Source organism: Eulemur rufifrons, chromosome 2, assembly GCF_041146395.1.
Source record: "Eulemur rufifrons isolate Redbay chromosome 2, OSU_ERuf_1, whole genome shotgun sequence".
In the NCBI taxonomy this organism is placed as follows: Eukaryota; Metazoa; Chordata; class Mammalia; order Primates; family Lemuridae; genus Eulemur; species Eulemur rufifrons.
In genome coordinates, this window is record NC_090984.1 from 102,009,535 (window position 1) to 102,023,149 (window position 13,615).

General features: G+C 37.1%; 1 protein-coding gene across 2 annotated transcripts in view; it reads left to right on the forward strand.

The window, feature by feature from the left end:
• The window catches only part of TTLL5 (tubulin tyrosine ligase like 5), a 276,452-nt gene that overhangs the window by 11,705 nt on the left and 251,132 nt on the right, over positions 1 to 13,615 (forward strand). For both annotated transcript variants that reach the window (XM_069489049.1, XM_069489040.1), the window contains exons 4-5: positions 7,387 to 7,469; positions 8,809 to 8,915. In XM_069489049.1, the coding sequence (XP_069345150.1) occupies positions 7,387 to 7,469; positions 8,809 to 8,915 (190 nt within the window). The remainder of the gene's footprint in view (positions 1 to 7,386; positions 7,470 to 8,808; positions 8,916 to 13,615) is intronic.

Genomic DNA, 13,615 nt, shown 5'->3' on the forward strand with positions numbered 1-13,615 from the left:
CAAGAGTTTGAGAAGAATTGGTATCAATTCCTTAAATGTTTGGTAGAATTCACCAGTGAAGCCATCTGGTCTTGGGCTTTTCTTGGGTGGTTTTTGATTATAGATTCAACCTCTACTTGCTGTAGGGTCTATTCATATTTTATGTTTTCTTTTTGGGTCAATTTTGGTAGTTAGTGTGTTTCTAGATATTTGTCCATTTTATTTAGCTTATCTAATTTGTTGGCATACAATTGTTCATAGTATTCTTTTATAATCCTTTTTATTTTTATAAAATCCGTAGAAATATCCTTACTTTCATTTCTGATTTTAGTAATTGTGAGTCTTTTCTCTTTTTTTCTTAGTCTAGCTAAAGATTTGTCAATTTTGTTTATCATTTTAAAGACCCAACTCTTGGTTTTGCTTATTTTCTCTATTCATATTGGGTTTTAAGCAGTGCTCTGAGTCCTGGGGTTAGCCTGTAGCTATTTTCAAAGCTCAGCAATGTCATTTGGTATAGTGGAAAGGGTCTATACTTGGGTACTCAGTCATTGGTTCATATCCCAGCTTTGGCATTTATTAGTGGTGAGTCTTGGGCAAGTCACTTAAACTGTCTTAACCAGTTTCATTGTTAGTAAAATGGAGATAATATCTACCTTCAAGTCATTGTGAGGATTAAATGAGATCATTTAATGTCAGGCACACTCAAAACTTGTGCTGCTTATTTTACTTATTGAATAGGATGTGCTCTACTTCTAAATGACTTTAAGGTCTGTCATTGCCCCGTAATAAGCCAGGAGTTCAGAGGACTGTGAACACCTGCTTCTGGGATTTGAATCCTCCTCACTCCCAAAGGGTCCCTATGTTCTAATCCCCTCAGCAGGTTGCTAGGTTACCACTTAAAGGGACGTGGTTCATTCGTGTTCTCTGAAACTTGAGTAACTAAAGACCCTTTCCTGAGAAACTTCCTCTAAATACGAGTTGAGCCAAAATGATTAAAAACAACAGAAGTAAATAATCCTCTCAAAACATGCTTTCTTTGGTCTGCTTATCACTTAAAATAGTCTATGTATTCTATGAGAATAGACAGACCCTTCTATTTTAGAATACCTAGTATTTATAGGAAAATAATATCCATCAGTGTAATCATTCCATTATTCAAGCAATTACTATTTTCTAAAACCCATAGTCTTTGGTCTCTTTTCTTTACACATTCCAGTTATTAAAGAAAAAGCCACTAAACTTTTCTCAAATTCTGTGTTTTTGAATTTTCTCTGTTTTCCCCAGTTACTTGAGATTTAATAATTTTCTACAACTTCCTTTATGAAAAGGACAATTTGAATGACTTTTGCTAGCTGCTGCCTCAATTTTCTGAATTTTTAAACACTCTTGGTCTGTAACATTTTTTTTTTTTTGGCTGTCTTAAATAGCTGACATAGATCTGTTCAGATCATAAGCCTGTGGTTAAATCCCCTTGAGAAGCATATCTGGGGCATTAGTTATCTTCTCTTGATCTCATAGTGTTATTAGAGATGCCGACTTTGTTTTTCTGTTTATCAAATGTGTCATTGAATTTACTATTAATATTTTTGGTACAGTATGATTTCTTATGCTTTACTTGTGAAATAGTCTAGGAATATGGATTTTTCCTCATTATAACCTTGTTTTTTTCTAAATTGTATGTACTTTAAACAGGCAACAGTGGTATTTTCAGCTTAAACTTTTCCCACATGAAACATATTTTCAAAAATTTTTGCCTCTGAATGTATCCATTTAATAAGTTTGTATTTATTAAATATTATATAGACTAGCAGTAGAAGTATGATGCAAGCTATATGTGTAATTTGAAATTTTCTAATAGTATTATTTTAATAAGTAAAAGAAAAGGTGAAATTAATTTTAATAATACATTTTATTTAACTGAGTATATCTGAAATATCATTTCCACATTTATTCAATATAAAAAATCATTAACAAGATATTTTACATCTATAGTGCATCTCAATTTACTGCAAAATTTTCATTGGAAATACCTGATCTGTATTTAGATTTCATAAACGTTATAATTGGAAAAGTAAATTCATATACTCAAGTTATTTCAAGTAAGTTTTTCAGTAACTGATCTAAGTATTGGGTCTTAAATTTAAATTTTTTTTTTTTTTTTAGATAGGGTCTCGTGCTTGCCTGGGGCTGGAGTGCAGTGGTGTGATCGTAGCTCACTGCAATGTCAAACGTGTGGGCTCGAGTGATCTTCTTGCCTCAGCCTTCCTAGCAGCTGGGACTACAGGCATGTGCTTTCATGCCTGACCAATTTTTCTATTTTTTGGTGGAGATGGGGTTTTGCTCTTGCTCAGGCTGGTCTTGAACTCCTGAGCTCAAGCAATCTTCCCACCTCAGCCTCCCAGAGTGCTAGGTGTGAGCCATTGTGACTGACCTTAAATTTAAATTTAAATTAATTAAAGTTAAATAAAATTAAAAATTCAGTTCCTTTGTCACACTAGTCACATTTCAAGTGCTCATTAGTCACACGTACCTAGTAACTACAATATTAGACAATACATGTATTCTAATCCTAATCCCAGGTAACCTAATTTTCTGATAGTAGGGCATGGCTACACCATGTTGTCATTAAGGGTTTTTTTTTGGTTCTAAAAGTCAAAAATGTCAGCTTTATCTTTATTCTGGTTTCCCATGCTATTTTTGTCCAAACCTCTTAGGGTACTTTACTGCTGCTTAGGAACTTCTGTGCTGACAGATGATTGGTTTCTTCTTTTCATTTGCTCTGCTGTAGTCAATCCTGAAACTTGCCAGGGGTTCTAGCACTTGAGTTGCCTCAGGGAGTACATGTGAGTGTTTAGAGAAGAGCAAATTCTACGGTCTCATGGTGTAATTCATGCGATGCTTTTTCAGAGGCTCATAAAGAGGATATTTGGCAGCTTGCTAGTAGTCAAGGGCCATGCCCTGCCACTTGTTTTAATAGGGAAGAGAACATGGGATAAGGTGGGTCTTTTTTTGGCAGTTGGGCAGGTTCCGTTCGCAGTTGCAATTTTCTGGTTGACTCTTGTCATAGGACAGAAAGCCCAGGCGTATTTAGTCAGGGTTTTTCAGAGAAATAGAACCAATAGAATAGAGAGAGAGAGAGAGAGAGAGGAGGAAATTTTGAAAGAGATTTATTATAAAGTATTGGCTCATGTAATTATGGAAGCTAAAAAGTCCCATTATCTGCCATCTGCAAGCTGGAGACCCAGGAAAGCTGGTGGTGTAGTTTGTAGGCCTGAGAGATAGAGATAGCCATTATGTAGATTCCAACCTGAGTCTGAATTCTTGAGAACCAGGAGTGCTAAGGACAGAGAAGAACCATGTTCCAGCTAACCAGCCAGGCAGAGAGTGAATTCAACCACCTTTTTTTTTTCCTGGAAAAGGGTCTTGCCCTGTTGCCCAGGATAGAGTATGGTGGCATCGTTATAGCTCACTGCAACCTCAAACTCCTGGGCTTGGCTCAAGCGATCCTCCTGTCTCAGCCTCCTGAGTAGTTGAGACTACAGGCACAAGCCACTGACCCTGGCTAATTTTAGTAGAGATGGGGTCTCACTCTTGCTCAGGCTGGTCTCTAACTCTTGACCTCAAGTGATCCTCCCGTGTAAGCTTCCCAGAGTGCTAGCATTACAGGCATGGGCCTCTGCACCCAGCCTCAACTACCTTTTTGTTCTTTTCTGGCCCTTAATGGACTAGATGCTTACCTACATTGGGGAGGGCAGTCTGCTTTACTCAGTCTACAAATTTAAATGCTAATCTCTTCTGGACACACCCCCACAGACACACCCAGAAATAACGTTTGACCATGTGTCTGGGCATCCTATGGCCTAGTCAGGTTGACACATAAAATTAGCCATCATACCAAGGTTGTCAGATTTTTCAAGAGAAGCCCAGAAATCTAGGTTTTTGTATTCATTCTTCCAATTTTCAAATGTTAGCACCTAATTCAATTTTATTTTAAAACACTGTGAGTGACAAACAGACCATGTCTGCAGGGTGGGTCTGGTCCTTGGGTCACCAATTTATAATCTCACGTCTAAGATATACTGCTAACTGGCATTATTGGACACATAGGTCTATTCGGCAAAGAACATAAATGAATGAAAAATTCCCAGCAGTGATGGTTGCTTTATATCATTCCACCTTTCCTCTCTTGCACTCCCCTTCTGGAGCACGCTCAATGTATCTGAGTTGGTACAGATAGATGGCAGAAGTGGATGGTCACTGCTTATAATTTATATACTGTAAGAATCAGGTCTGCCACTGAGTGAAGTGGTGATTGTACTTTCTTCTATATTAGGAGGCATAGGAGAAAGAATATTAATAGCATTTTAATTTTTTTACTTGCTATATAAAATATATAATTTATTATGTGTGGTACTGTGTGTTAATGGCTATTTTACCACATGTTTACCTTTTAAATTTTTACTGTGTAGCAACAACTGTTATAAAGCTTTGTATGTATTAACTGATTTAGTACTTACAACTACTCTATGAGATAAGTACTGTTATTATCAACTCCATTTTACAGGTGAGGAAGTTGAGCATAGAGAAATTAAATAACTTATTGAAGATTACAAGCAGGAAGTGATAGAACCAGAATTTGAACCCTAGCAGTTTGGCTCTAGAGACATACTCTTTCTCTTACTAGTCTCCCTTCTCTCCCAATCCCTGTGTTACTATTCTCTGTTTTCCTACATACCTTACTGATCACCTTCCCTGTGGCCTGGCACTGAGAGGCAAGCATTGCAGAACATGCACAGACTGGGGTTCAGTCCTTGTCTCCAGTAGTAACTGCATAGTTGATGATGCTTTGGTTTTTCCTGTATAGAAGTGGAAGTGTTAGTGATCACAGTTATAATAATGAAAGGACCTGATTTTCTTTCATTTTTCTAAATAAAATATTTAGAAATATTAGAAATATTTAGAAATGTTTCTAATAAACATTTAATTTAGAAAAATTAACCTTCAGACAAGTTGTAAGAATAGTACAGTGAACTCATGTATACTATTGCTAGAATTACCAATTACATTTTGCCATATTTGCTGCTTCTCTATCAACACAGCAATCTTTCATTGGTAAAATATTATTATTATTTTATTTTTGAGGCAGGGTCTCACTGTGTCACCCAGACTAGAGTGCAGTGGCATGGTTATAGCTCACTGCAGCCTTAGACTCCTGGGCTCAAGTGATCCTCCTGTTTTAGCCTCCCAAGTAGGTAGGACTATAGGCATTTTTTTTTTTTTTTTAAGAGATGGGAATCTCACTATGTTGCCCAGGCTGTTCTTGAACTCCTGGCCTCAAGCAATCCTCCTACCTCGGTCTCCAATGTGCTGAGATTACAAGTGTGTGCCACCATGCCTGGCCTAAAATATTATTATTTAATTTACAGTCTGTGTGCAGGTTTTCTCATTGTTCCAGTTTTGTCTTTTATAGTGGCTTTTTGCTTTTCTATCTAGAATCCAATCAAAGATTACATTTAGTTGTCATATTTCTTTAGTCTACTTTAATCTACAGGCATTTCGCAGACTTTTCTTTCTTTCATGACATTGAAATTTTTAAATATTCCAGACTAGTTGTTTTGCAGTTACCCATTGCACCACTGGCCCCATCCCGTTTTGCAGGTATCCTTAAGCTTGATTGTTATCCTTATCTGATTTTTCCATGTTTAGATTGAAATTTTTAAAAATTTTCAGGAATATTGCTTAGTGAAATTGTGTCCTTCTCAGTTAATCACATTTGGAAGTACATGATGTCATTATTTTGCATTATTGGTGATGGCAAGTTTGGTCATATGGTTAAGATAGCATTCACCAGGTTGCTTCATTGCACAGGTACCTTTTCCCCTTTGCCATAAGCATTCTCTGGCATGATATTTTGAGATGTATGAGTATCCTGTTCCCTAATAGTCTCTATTGGTATCCATTGATTCTTTTCTGAATCACTTCACTCTTATGGTTTTTATAAAGTGGTGATTTTCTAATTCTACCTTTCCTTCTACATTTATTAGCTGGACTTTTTGGAATTAAGAGCTTTCTTTTCTTTGGTGGGCAGTATAACAGTCCCCCCAAAGATGTCCACCTCCTAATTCCCAGAACCTGTGAATATGTTACCTTCATTGGCAAAAGGAGAATTAAAGTTATAGATGGAATTAAAGTTGCTAATCAACTGACCTTAAGTAGAGTGTCCTGGATTATCCACGTGGGCCCAATATAATCAGAAGGGTTCTTTAAAACGGAAGAAGGAGGTAGAAGAGGTCAGAATGTTGTGACATTAGAAGGACTAGACCCACTGTTGCTGGCTTCAAAGATGGAGGAAGGGACCATAATCCACAAGTGAGGGAATGGGGATGGCCACTAGAAGCCGGAAAAGGAAGGAAACAAATCTTACCCATGGCCTACAAAAAGCAACATAGCCCTGCCAATGCTTTGATTGTAGCCTGGTGAAACCTGTGTTAGACTTCTGACCTACAGATCTGTAAAACAATTAAATTTATTTTTAAATTTCCAAGTGTGGTGATTTGTTACAGCAGCAAAAGAAAACAGTATATGTTCTTACCTTGTTATCAGTGTGGATTCATGGATTCTTTTATGAATGCATTATAATCTAACTCTGTCACTATTCTCTCTCATTTTTTTTTTTTGAGACAGGGTCTTAGTTCCCAGGTTAGAGTGCAGTGGCGTCATGATAGCTCATTGCAACCTCAAACTCCTGGACTTGGCTCAAGCGATCTTCCTGCCTCAGCCTTCCAAGTGTCTGGGACTACAAGCGCGTGCTACCATGTCCAACTAATTTTTCTCTATTTTTTGTAGAGATTTCATCTTGCTCTTACTCAGGCTGATCTCAAACTCCTGATCTCAAGCAATCCTTCTGCCTTGGCCTCCCAAAGTGCTAGGATTACAGGCATGAGCCACTGTGCCCAGCCTTACTATTGATTTTTATGTTTAGATTGTCTCGAATTTGGCCATTGGGAGTCCCTTCATACTCTTTGTGACATGTCCCTAATCAGTTTTTGAGCATTTTCCTTCTTTTTTGGCATAGTAACATATACCAGGCCTACCTTGTGTTGCAGTGAGCTATGATCACGCCACTGAACTCTAGCGCAGGTGACAGAGCAAGACCCTGTCTCAAAAAAAAAGCAAAGCAGTGAAAACAAAGATGTAATTTTTCCCCCTGTCCATGATTCGTGAACCCCAACAAGTTTCAGGTTAAGAACACTTGGTCCAAAATAATCCTCAACTTATTTATATTAGTTTTAAGAGTAGCAGTATAATGTTATTGAGTATAATTAAGCAACCCACCATCTTACAGTTTATTTCTGTTTTTATGGCTAACTTTCTGGTTACTGAATTTGATTCTGTGTTTTTCTTTAGAACGTTATCATTTGTCTTATAAAATTGTGCGAACGGACAGTCGCCTGGTACGCAGCATTCTGACAGCCCATGGATTTCATGAAGTAAGCTTATTTTTACTACCTCATCTGATCTGCTCAAAAGCTGAAAATCATAGCCACCTAACTCCCTTCACCAATTAACAGGGCCAGCTCTAGAAAGTACATGGGACCAATCCTTAGTGATGGTGCAGAACTCTGATTGAATTACTGAGTGGCTTTACCAGTTTCTCCTTGCAATAGATGGAAAACATTTCCACAGGATTTAAAAACAAAAAAAATTTTTTTGCTGTGTTTTTGGGCTTAGGCTAGAGGCAGAGTTTTCCGTAAAGAATTGTCTCATACCAATTAAGATTCTTTGATTGCAAGCAACAGAAACAGACTCTGCCTAACTTGAACCAAAATGGATTTGTAGGAAAGGTGTGCAGAGGGGGCTAGCAGAATCAGAGAAAAAGCTGAAAAGGCAGGCCTTTGGAAGGAGAGAGACCAGGACAGTCCCATGGATCTAGGAACAGGAATCTTCAGGATCATCTCCTCAGGGCACTGCCATGGAAATGGCTGGACTCCATTCATTGTCCTTGTGGCTTTCTTTGCTCAGGAATCACATTCTGGAAAACAAATGACTGGCCTGGCTTGGGTCATGGATCCACTCCTTGGGGGAAGGGGAGTGGTGGGTAAAGGGCAGATCCTTTAAAACCAAGGAGTACATCATTCCCCAAAGAAAACTGGGAAATTGGGATGTTGTCATTAAAAAGGATAGGCAAAAATTCTGGACAGACTTCCACTACAGATATTTTGAGAGAGTTGATAAAAGTCTGGTTGCTAGTTCCTTATCCTCAGTTGAGATCTGTAGGAGACATTTTGAGAAAGTTCCTGATATCTTGTATTATGTTTTGTTGCTCTTTTACCTCCAGCACTTAACATCGTACGTATCATGTTATAGGCACAGAGTACATAATTGTTGAATGAATGGACACATGAATTCTAATGAATGAAGTAATCTAAGTTGTGTGCTACTGTAAGTTTTTATTATAGTTCTGACCAACACTTGACACCCAATATCTACAAGGACGTAAGGACAGTCTGAAAGAGGAGTTTTGGGTTTGGGTCCTTATCTCATACTTTGATATTGCAAAAATATTAAGAGACATCATGGATTTCTATAGAAGGGTTAATTTATTTTACTTTCTGCATCTAGGATTTGCCTGACTCTCCCATTCCTTAAACTTAATTGTCCCTGGGTTCTGTGATACTCTGCTTTTATCTCACTCGGCTCACGTACTAACTGGGCCACCCCTGTGAGTGCTGTGTGGATGAAAAATCACTGTGGACTTGTGTGCCACTGCTCTTCCTGGAAAGGGGCTAGCTCTGATGTGTTTTTGCCTTTTTGTCTGTCTACCATTAGGTTCACCCAAGCAGCACTGACTATAATCTAATGTGGACAGGATCCCACCTGAAGCCTTTTTTACTTCGCACCCTTTCTGAAGCACAAAAGGTTAATCACTTTCCCAGGTAATGCTCTTGTAGCTGCTTTGTTCCATTTAAAGGTACCTGACATTGGGGCATGTAGCCAGCAAAGATAATTAATATTCCTAAAAGAAGAAGTTTGTGATACAGGGTGGCAGTCTGAAATCAAACTGATATATTCATATCCCTGAGCATGTATGAACATTTTCCAAGGGCTATGTAGACATGAATGGCTTTAAAAGGAGACAGTTTTTGGTTCTCTTTCCTAAACTTGAGCTTTATGAGATCACCTCATGAGAATGGGTTCTCCTATCTCACCTCCCTTTCGTAGTTACTGTTTTTCACCTTTATAAAAGAATAGCCCACCTAGAATCTTTTTTTTTTTCTTTTTTCTTTGCCCTTTTGGCCACTTAGGAAAAACCACCTAGACTCTTAATCTGGTGTGTTATCCTATCCTGGTATAGAAATTTCCAGGGTTCCAAAGAAAGGTACAAAAAATTGGTGTCAAATTGAATTCTAGTAACAGAATAACAAATCCTTTTTACATGATGGTGGTTTCTATTTCTTTGTTTTTAAAGACTTGAAGGATAACATCTAATTGTCAGCTGATAGACCATTAAGCATAATTTTTAAAGTTTTAGAAATTTTTTATTTTTTGTAGGAACAGGGTCCTGCTATGTTGCCCAGTCTGATCTTGAACTCCTGGTCTCAAGTGATCCTCCTGCCTAGGTCTCCAAAAATACTGGGAGCATAGGCGTGAGCCACACTGCTCCTAGCCTAAGCATAATTTTTAATGACAGATCATTTTGTGATTTTTGACATGTAATTAGGAAGGAGTTCAAAGAATTGAGTGTTATTGCTATAGAAAATTCCTTCTAGTTGCATTTATTGATTGCAGCCTAGAGAAGCAGTATTATTACCTAAGGGCTAGAAGCCAACTACCTGGGCCCAGGTCACAGCTCTGCTGAGTAACCTTGGGCAAGTGACCTTTCTGAATGTCAGTTTCCTCATTGGTAAAAAGAAGATATTAATGGCACATACATCGTAGGACTGTTGTAATATATCAAGATGTAAAGTGCTTAGAACAGTGCCTGCCACATAGTACACACTGTATATATTAGCAATTATTTATGTGAACAAGATTTCTTAGGGTATACAACTATGAAAAAGAAAATAGGAAAAATGTTAATGCTGGAACCCCACTTTATTCTAGCAGCATTCAACCATGGAGAAATACATGACCTAATGGAGAGAGAGGGAAGCTAGTCTCACCCATGTAATAAAGAGACACAAATGCAATAAAATAATTTTTATTTGGTCAGTGGTTACATTTTATTTCCAGGACTTAAACCCAAGTTACTTTCTCATGCTAACTAACTTTATTTTCAGTTACCTCATATGCTTTTCTGCTTGTTTTCATGAAGTGATGGGTGTTTCTTGATTTTTTTTAATTCTATGGTCTTACACCCACTCAATGTGTATAGAAACTGACCTGTGCTGCCTCTGTGACTGTGTATTATGAGTCTTCATAGCAAATCCTGGTTTTATTTTATGTCTGAACTCCATTGACAGAAAATAATAATAATTTAAACCTTTTTTCCTTAATGCCTAGAAGATACAGGTTTGGTTTTCTAAATGTATGACTGGCTGCTTGAGGTAAATAAGATGCCTCTACTTTAAATAGATATTGAAGCAGTATTTGAAATAGCCCATACTAGAGTCTACATTCTTAATTCATGTTCATAGTAAATTATTTATTTCCATAGTTTTTGAAGTATTCCTGTAAGTGTATAGGAATTCCATTCTCAATTTGCAGTCAGTAGTAACAAATTCCAACCTATGTTTTCCTTGACTAATCTTTGAATGAGTTGTACTTGTAAGTTTGAGAACATTAGTGATCCATTTTCTAATTGCAGTATACTGTGTGGCTTCTGCTGCTATATCTCTCCTGTTTCAATCCAAAGACTTCTAACTCACATGCAAAAGGAATTCAAGCACTTTAATATTTTCAATAATACTGTGAACTCTTTCTTAATATAACTTTTTAACTTTTAAATAATTTTAGACTTATAGAAAAGTTGCAAAAATAATATAGAGTTCCTGTGCATCCTTTACTCAGTTCTCCTAATGTTAATATCTGATATAACTGTAGTGTATTTATCAAAACTAAGAAATTAACATTGGTATACTGCTACCAACTAACCTACAAACTTTATTCTTATTTTGCCAGTTTTTCTGCTAACGTCCTCTTCTGTTCCAGGATCCCACATTGCATTTAGTTGTCATGGCTCCTTAGTCTCTTGTGATATGTGACAATCCTTTAATTTTTTTTGTCTTCCAGTAAAATTTCTATTTTTGTGTGCAATACATTTTAATCAAAATTTTTGATTAGAATATTTATGGTATTTTGATGAATTGTATACTATAATACTTGCAGTGATAATCAGTCCAGTGTGCATGTGTGTGTGTGTGTGTGTGTGTATGTATGTATTTTTTTTTTAAACCGTTAGAACCTTATTTATACTCACAGGAAATTAAAAAATACTACATATCAATTCCTATGTATATTTTTGCTGTAGAGAAGGTATGATATGATGTAAAAGACAAGCATTACATACATTCTGTTTGTCTAAATACATTCTTTGGGGAAAATGGAATGGAAGAATTAAAACAATGGTAATTGGGGGATAGTGTCTAGGTAAGGATCTGATGGAAGCTTCTAGGAATCTTCTGTACTTAACCTGCGTGGTGGTTACACAGGTATGTTCACTTTGTAAAAATTCATTATGCTCTGCACATGTAATGTATATACTTTTATGTATATATGTTAACTTCAGTAAAAAACATTTAAAAAAGTGAAAATTTTGCTGAAAAAATGAACTTTTTCTCTAATTATTTTAAAAATGTTATGGAAGGTATTGAATTCTGATGTTATTTAGGTTCCATCAAATATACTTAAGTGTGGTGTTACAGTTTTATTTTAAAATAATATTTACCATTCTTCGGATTCTTTGGAACAATTGAAAATTTATGATGAAAAATCTTAGATGTCAACTTAAACATGCAAGAATATATGTAGTTTCCTAAAATTTGGGTACCAAGCAAAACAGTGTGAGGACCACTGATATTGGGCATCTGTAGGAGAGTAAGTTCTTTTTCGTACCCTCTGGTTCAGTGTTTCTAATTCCCTAATGATAAGAATTACCTGGGGTACTTTAAAATACACATTTTCAGATCTCATTGCAGATTCAGGGAAATCATCTTCAGAGAAGGTGTATATTTAAGAAGCACCTTTTAGGTACTTTACCTTTCTAGGTAAATATATGCCTAGAAAGTTATATATTTAAAACACAATGGTGATTTGTAACAGGGAAGTTTGGAAATTACTGTTGTAGATGAAATCAGTGGTATAGTGTGGGCCCTGGACCATTGGTACCAGACTCACCTGGGGTATTTGTTTCAAATACAGAGTCCTGGGCTCTTCATTCCAGTATTTTTTTTTTTAGACAGAGTCTCACTCTGTTGCCCAGGCCAGAGTACTGTGGCATCAGCCTAGCTCACAGCAACCTCAAACTCCTAGGCTCAAGCAATCTTCCTGCCTCAGCCTCCCGAATAGCTGGGACTACAGGCATGTGCCACCATGCCCGGCTAATTTTTTCTGTATATATTTTTAGTTGTCCATATAATTTCTTTCTATTTTTTTTTTTTTTTTTTAGTAGAGACGAGGGTCTGGCTCTTGCTCAGTCTGGTTTCGAACTCCTGACCTCAAAGGATCCACCCGCCTCGGCCTACCAGAGTGCTAGGATTACAGGTGTGAGCCACCGCGCCTGGCCCATCCCAGTATTTTGAAAGGTGGAACCCAGGAAAATACATTTTTAAGAAGCTCTCTAGGTGCTTCTTCGGTACACTAAAATTTCAGTACCTCTGCTTTAGATTTCTGAAGAGGGAAGTGGGTAAGAAAGAAGCGTTTGATACCTAAATTTGACAAGGCAGTCTTTGAAATCACAGTAAAACATTTGAACTGAGGAACAGGTGGAGTAAATTTTTAACGGTTACACCAAAGATTTTTAGATGGTTTTTAAGCAGTGGAACAAATCATAGGCTTATGAGTCCAGTTGAAGCTAACTGAAGTGCATTTTTGCAGTACTGTACACAAGAATATACCACCTGATGTAGGTAACAACTATTACCTTGATTTTAAGGTGATCATTTCCTTGCCTTTCTTTATAATTTAACTTCTTCTGTATCCATCTCTTGATGATGTAGTTAAGTTCCCAATGGGGTTTCTAACTTGGTACTTTAAAAGGATCATAATAGTCTAAAATTAAGATCTATCTTGGGCTACGTGCAGAAGGGACATATCAGACCCATGGTATTAGGTCATTAAATATGAAATGTCTGATTTCGAATCAGAAGTTTAGTTTATTATATCTCAAACAGGAAGCAGTACAGTTAATCAAAGTATGTGCCTAAGCTATTGATGCAGTTTTGCCATCTTAACTGTAGCTTGTTTATGCCAGCATTGAAGAAGCCTGGAGAGTGAGTGGTGATGAAACATGTGAAAGGCATTTTCCACAGCTTGTTGAGAATTGAATATTTTTCCTTGCAGGAAGTGGTCCAAAGCCTGGAAGAAGTGGTAGTCAGTAGGTGTAAGGTCTGGTAAATACGGTGGATGACAAGAGTTTTCAAGTCCAGCCTCTGTAGTTTGAGCAGCGTTGTTTGTGCAACATGTGGTCTTGCAAGAG